Consider the following 7,363-nt stretch of genomic DNA (forward strand, 5'->3'; position numbering starts at 1 on the left):
CGTGTGTCACAAAACTCTTAATGCTACTAAAGTTATATATGTATGTTTTTAGATGCTCTTCTACTGCAAAGGGCTGCATGACTTATCTAAACAGCAGGAATATTAATCAAAATCTGGTTAAATACGTTGGTTTTTGAAGAAACTTGGCGACTAGGTAGTGCTTAGACACCCTGATTCGATCAAAGGGGGTACTTGGTCTGAAAAGTTAAAGAACCACTAATCTACATGTTGTAAGAATGTCAGTAACTTCTCAAATACTGAAGTAGTTTTGGATGCCGTTTCAGATGTCCTAATTCATCATTCAGAAAGAGACTGTGCCAAAGTGAATGCTTTCATCTGCAAAAGAACTGAAACCATTTTCCACACTTCTCTGTGGAAACGTCTCAAGAAGAAAGGAACGTGAGAGAAACCTAAGAGGGATTATCGCCCAATGGTGATGCAAATTCATACTCGTGCCTGTCGATGCTCCAGCCTTCTTGTCGTGACCATGATGCACACAGACGCTTTTATTTAATGCATATTTAATAGGCAGTGGATGCACTTTCTCCTTTGTGTTCTTTTTTGAAAAAATCTAAAGAGTTTTTTTTTTTTTTTTTTTTTTTGCCTTTTAATGCTTTGTTTGTTTGTTTGTTTGCTTATCAGAGTTTACTTTAAAAAAGAAATTTACATTTTTCTGTTTGTTTTGTCTTGACCTGTATAAGTGCAACTGACAGCAATGTGCCACTGGAGTACATTGTTTTCTTTGACAGATATCACAGACTTTCCGTTGCATTCACATCTTTAAATCTCTTAAAGTCTCCATTAGTACTTCGGCGCACTCATAAGAAGACAAAAACAGTCTAAGTTTACTCTTCACACATATTTATTTCGGAGAAAAAGCCGCTTCCGTGTGTGCTGTATTTGCTTAAATCATGGTGCTATGTTTTGGCTTCGCCTATTATATATTGTTTTTTTTATTATTTCTAAACCACAAACATCTTACTCTGGCATTGTAACTCATTTAATTATGTTTGTAGCATTATTGATGCCCTTAAAGAAGAGTAACTCTGGCTTTAACATACTTCATTATTTAGTCCCTGTGGGACCTGTCTTTTATTTGTTTGTGTTTTCCTCTATTTACATAATTGCATATTTAAACAAATGGCGGTGTATCGTTAACTACAGAGTTTGGTGCTAAATGCAGAGTCCTCAGCGACTGAAGAAAATGCAACAAGCCGCGTCCAAGTTTGCACGGCAGTGAGAAAGCGGCAGGCGATGTCAGGGACTTCTGATGATAAGGTCAGCGAAAGGTCATTGTGCTTTTTACTTATGTCAAGCAGCAAACCGCAGTAATATTTGGATTTCAGGACTGGGTTTGAAATGTATACTCCTCAAGCCAAAGTTAAAACACAAAAAGCCCACGGTCTTGTGAAGCCGGATCTCATGTCTCCGAGCCACGGCTCTCTGTGGGGGAGGGAGAATGGGGTGGGTGTGGAGTGGATTTCAGACATCTGTTTGCTATGAGAGGAGACTCTCAGTAAGGCCATATTGGGTGTAACTGCATCAGAAAGCTTGTTCTCTGAAGAATTACAGAAAAGGCACTTTACTAAGCCTTGTACAAGGACAGACAGAGAATGAGCCTTTTAAGATGAAGATGAACCCTGGACAGTATTCAGAAATCTCAAGCCATCTGTTTTACTGAAGGTTTTTTTTTTTTTTTTTTTCTTGAGAGCCTGGAGTTCATTGCAAGAGAAGTTTTTTGCAAGAGAAGTTGATTGTAAATAGCTGACAGTGTACATTGAAAACTTTCACATTTTGAAATTTAATTTCCTGTATTATATTGTGCTTAATTTTCTGACATTAAAGTGCTTAATAAACATATCTGCTTTTCTGCCAAAGCAATTCATTAAGTGTTTCTTCTTAATTTATGGTGTCAATCGTGGCTATTGTTGTTGCTCTTGCTGATTTGAAAAAACCCACAAACTTACATTGAAGGAGGGACTTGAGCAGCATGGAAACACCCTGTGACAGAGATTTAAGTGGGTGAGCAGCATGCATGTTGTCTTTACAAATATCAAATCTACTTTAGATTAAGGCAAGACAGTACAGGCAAACCCACAGAATTTTCATGCACTGGCCAGTTTTGAGTTTTTGCCTTATTTTGCTTCAATAACATCTGTTGTTTCAGACTAGTGGAAACAAAACGCCCAAAAGACATTTTAAGTGTTTGTTTTATTTCACTTATTCTGTTTGCATCTGTAGATTTCAGAAGTTTGTTTCACCACTTCAGCAGCACTTACATACACCAAAATTTATAGTTTTATTCCTATCTATATTCTGAAGGTTTTTATAGAAGGGTTTGTTCATATATCATTCACACTTATTTTTACAACATTCTATTCCTAAAAAAAAAAGGTAAAATCCATAATTTTAAAGGTTGCGAGTTTGTTTCTCCACTTCAGCAGCACTTACGTACACCAAAACTTAGAATTTAATTCCTCTCTATATTCTGAAGGTTTTTATAGAAGGGTTTGTTCATATATCATTCACACTTATTTTTACAACATTTTATTCCTAAAAAAAAAGGTAAAATCCATAATTTTAAAGGTTGCGAGTTTGTTTCACCACATCAGCAGAACTTACATACACCAAAACTTATAGTTTTATTCCTATCTATATTCTGAAGGTTTTTATAGAAGGGTTTGTTCATATATCATTCACACTTATTTTACAACATTTTATTCCTAAAAAAAAGGTAAAATCCATAATTTTTACGGCTGCGCGTTTGTTTCTCCACTTCAGCAGCACTTACGTACGCCAAAACTTAGAATTTAATTCCTCTCTATATTCTGAAGTTTTTTATAGAAGGGTTTGTTCATATATCATTCACACTTATTTTTATAACATTTTATTCCTAAAAGCGTGGTGAAAATGTGTTTGATTTTCTGTCCGTTGACAATATTTTCTGATTTATGGAGTGATAAAAAGAGAAATCCAAAATCCCCTCTGTAAAAACCTTTAACTCAAATAAGTCAACAAAATCAAACAAGAACTATCACCCTGACTTTATCCAATGATCAGATTTATGTTCCTGAAATGTATGCAAATTAGTGTAGATTTAATGTCTGTTTTGCATATTTAAACATAACATTTCAGAAAATGTGTAATGCAAAACAATTGAACTGATTAATCAGCTGAAGAGAGTATGATGCTGCCTAGTAGCTAAATTGTCATCCTATTCACCTGTAGTGTCTTGCCTTAAAATGATTTTCCAAGTTCTCTGTAAGTTATACAGTGTTTGGATATGGACTCAGTGTCCTGATTCAGCACACAGCCTGTAGACACCATGGCAAAAATGCTTTGTGATGATGTTTTTTACCCCGTATCTGAAGACTAGATCTCTCACAGAAAGGAGCCAGCGATATCTGACAGCTTTCACACATGAAATATCTTGTGTTTTCAGAATCCGGATGATAAAGACGGAGAAAAGCTGATTCTGCATCCAGTTCTTCATGCCACTAGGTGAAGTGTGACAATCACACATGTATCCAAACAAAAACTGAGAGCACTGACTGTGACTGGAAATGTGTTTCAGAATTTTTGCACGTTACAGTATTATGGATGTTATTTATTTATTTTTTGAAATGCGTAGAAATATTGCACATTGTCTAAGCTATTCGTTCATGCATTGAAAAAGAAGGGGACTGTGATTTTCTAAAAAAGTGCTTTGCTTTAAATAGCTTTGTGTAGGCAGTATAGCTCTCTAATCTCATTCGCGCTTGCGTTCAGGTCGGCCAAATCCAGGCCAGGTTTAATATCACGAAAGAACCAGCAATGTTTGACAGTCGACGTCAAACCTGCATCATCAGGTTAGATTTTCAGTGAATAACACTCTTTTTATCTTTCTGACAGAAAGCTGTATGATTTCATAATACTTGGAATAAAGCACAAGACTCATACAAGTACTTGTATGGTGCTTTTTCTAAACTACTGGTGGACTGGAAAGTTGGGACAATATTTAAACAAGTTGAGTATCTTAAGTAAGATCAAGTAATATGTTTGGAGTATTCTTGTTCAGTTCACAGCACACAAAATAATAAATTGACTTGTTCTACTAAAATGTGACCCTGGACCACAAAACCAGTCGTAAGTGTCATTTTTTTTTTTTTAATTTAGATTTATACATCATCTGAAAGCTGACTAAATAAGCCTTCCATTGATGTATGGTTTGTTAGGATAGGACAATATTTGGCTGAGATGCAAGTATTTGAATTCAAAATATTGAGAAAAATCATCTTTAAAGTTGTCCAAATGAAGTTCTTAGCATATTACTAAACAAAAATTAAGTTTTGATGTATTTACAGTAGGAAAATTTACAAAATATCTTCATGGAACATGATCTTTACTTAATATTCTAATGATTTTTGCCATAAAAAGAATAATTTATAATATTGACCCATACAATGTATTGTTGGCTATTGCTACAAATATACCTGTGCTACTTATGACAGCTTTTGTGCTCTAGGGTCACAAATAATCTAGGAACAATTTATTTACATTTGTTAAAGGGTTTCGAACCAAAATATGATAATTCTGTCATCATTTATTTACATTCATCTCATTTCAAACCTGTATGACATTTTGAAGAACACTGAGATCCAAAAAATATTGGACCCCACTGACTTTCATTTAATAGTAATTTCTCTCTAAATATTTTTTTTTAGTAAATGATGACAGAATGTTTGTTTCTGGGCGGACTGTCTCTTTAAGGGTTTGTTGTGGCCCTTAGAAAGCATAAAGCTCTTGAGAACTATAAGAATCTGACAGCAGTGAAGCACTGAGCTGGACGAGCAGCAGCAGATGCTGGTATTACTCCAGCTTTTCCTCAGTCTTTCCATCGTTTGTCCTGCGGTGAGCGCCGTAATTACACAGCCGCCTCCCGAACTGCACGTGGCAGCCGTAGGTTCAGGGGCTACAGCTCAAACCTCAAACTTTTAACCGAGTCATGTCTAAATGTTTCCCTTTACGCTGACCTGACAGATTTATAGGCTACGTGACGCTGAGCCACGTAACAAACCGCTGCGAAAACCTCTCGACCTGCGTCCATTCAGATTTAATGATGTGCAGGTTTTTTTCAGTCACTGTTGTCTGGGTGGTTATCTTAAGCTAAAATATTTTTTATTAGCTGAAATGAAAGAATATAAAAATATTATGTGGCGAAAAAATGTTTTTAACCATATAATTTGATACTTAAAATAAAATATATATGTTAACTGAAATTAAAAACATAGAAAAAAAATAAACGAAGTATAGGAGAAAAGTTAAACATTTTTATTTTATTGTATTTTATATAGTTATTATTTATTATTTTTATTATTTGTATTTAATTTTTATAGATATTTATATATTTTTATATTTATTTCTTTTATTTTATGTATTTCCTATTTAGTTTAACTAAATGAAAAAAATTTAATAAAAGTGTATAAAAACTAGACATTAAAAAAACTAATAGAAGTTACAAAAATACACAACAAAATTACAAAAACTTTTACATTTAAATGAAAACAAACCATAATAATAAAAAAACTAGTTCAAAATATTAATCAAAACAACAGTTCTCAATAATACTAAAATATCACTGTAACTGAAATAAGATCATGTTGAGGCATTAAAATTACTAATAGGAAATAAAAACTATAACTGAACTAAAAAAAAAAAAAAAAATCAATTAAACTAAATAGTAATATATAGAACCAAGAACAAAACATTTATACAAATGACAAAAGCACATAAATCACTAGAAATTAAATTGAAACCTAAAAATACAAAATATACAAAATATGAATAGTATATAAATTATTCTAAAATAACACTGATTAGAGGCTGATAACATGGTTTATTTCCAAATGTGTTTCAACACTTGAAACAGGATTGCATTAAATTAATATAACTTTATTTCACTTTTTTTCCTTAAAACAGCTATAGAGTTCAACATCATTGACAAAAACATCTCTATTAGCGCATCTGAAAAGCTCTGGTCTTCATGGACAGATGGAGAGAAACAAATTCAGTAATCAGTAAAGCTGTCAGCAGTAAACGGTCAGCTAGTCACTGTGTGTGCTGGACTCTGGGAATCTCTGTATCTCAACAGCTGTGTGTGTGTGTGTGTGTGTGTGTGTGTGTGTTATCGTATGCGTGCTGTGGCAGTGTTTTGGATGCCTTGCAAAGGATTTCTTGGGGTCTGTGTGTGAGCATGTGTTCAGAGTTGATCTGAGGACACGTCTCTACTGTTGGCGAATTATAGTCTCATGCAGCAGAACTTAAAGGTTACTGGAACTTCCTGTAGTCACACACACACACACACACACACACACACACACACACACACACACACACACACACACACACACACACAGTCTGTTAGAAAGCCTGAGACACAAAGGTGGGTGTGTTTAAGTTTCCTGAGGCTTTTAAGCTTCTCTTGATTGTGCTGCTGGGAGAGGAGGGGGAGACTATTAGTGTGTGTGTGTGTGTGTGTGTGTGTGTGTGTGTGTGTGTGTGTGTGTGTGTGTGTGACCATGCATATTTCTGTGTGTGCGTGTGCGCGGCTGTGTCTCTCTGTGTGTGTGTGTGTGTGTGTGTGTGTGTGTGTGTGTGTGTGTGTGTGTGTGTGTGTGTGTGTGTGTGTGTGCACGCCTGTGTCTGTGTGTGGTGGGTGTGTGTGTGTGTGGTGTGTGTGTGTGTTGTGTGCACGCCTGTGGCGCGTCTGTGTGTGTTGTGTGTGTGTGTGTGTGCGCGTCTGTGTGTGTGTGAATACACAGGTGTGACCCAATACAACACTGAATAATTTATAGATGGCATGATGTGTCCCTCGTGGTCATGTAACTTTAACCTCCATTAGCATCACATCTGCAGACAGACAGTACTGTGCAAAAAGAACTGGCATCTTGCAATTCAAGAGTCTGAATTCTGATTTTAATTAACAGGAAACGGAATTATCATTTGAATTAAAGGAAGATGGATTTACAGTTAAGAGAAATTAATTTAAATTTAAATTTAATTCTCTTTCTTTAAATTTAATTCAGATTGCAAAACTGCATTCTGTTTGCCTCCTTTATTCAGATTCAATTCTATTCTGAATATTTTGCACAACCACTAAAACCAATGATGTTTTATATACATACAGGGCCCTGAATTTTAATTTTGGAAAATGGGGGGGGAATCCCCCTTTAGGTGGCTCTTATGGGGGGATTTTTTTTAGACATTTTTAAACTACAATCATCCAAACTAAATGTTTCCTCACCCCGTGTTTTTGTTTTACAATTTATAACGTTGTTGATTCATATTTATATTGTAAGGAATATACTTAAAAAAAAAAAAAAAA

At 34.9% G+C, this 7,363-nt stretch overlaps 1 protein-coding gene across 2 annotated transcripts in view; it reads left to right on the forward strand.

Moving 5' to 3' along the window:
* Positions 1–1,731, forward strand: part of LOC109106743 (ankyrin repeat domain-containing protein 50-like) — a 176,528-nt gene extending 174,797 nt beyond the window's left edge. For both annotated transcript variants that reach the window (XM_042738718.1, XM_042738719.1), the window contains one exon: positions 285–1,731. In XM_042738718.1, the coding sequence (XP_042594652.1) occupies positions 285–403 (119 nt within the window). In that variant the 3' untranslated portion in view covers positions 404–1,731. The remainder of the gene's footprint in view (positions 1–284) is intronic.
* The last annotated feature ends 5,632 nt before the right edge of the window (positions 1,732–7,363 follow it).

Source organism: Cyprinus carpio, chromosome B14, assembly GCF_018340385.1.
Source record: "Cyprinus carpio isolate SPL01 chromosome B14, ASM1834038v1, whole genome shotgun sequence".
NCBI classification, from domain to species: domain Eukaryota; kingdom Metazoa; phylum Chordata; class Actinopteri; order Cypriniformes; family Cyprinidae; genus Cyprinus; species Cyprinus carpio.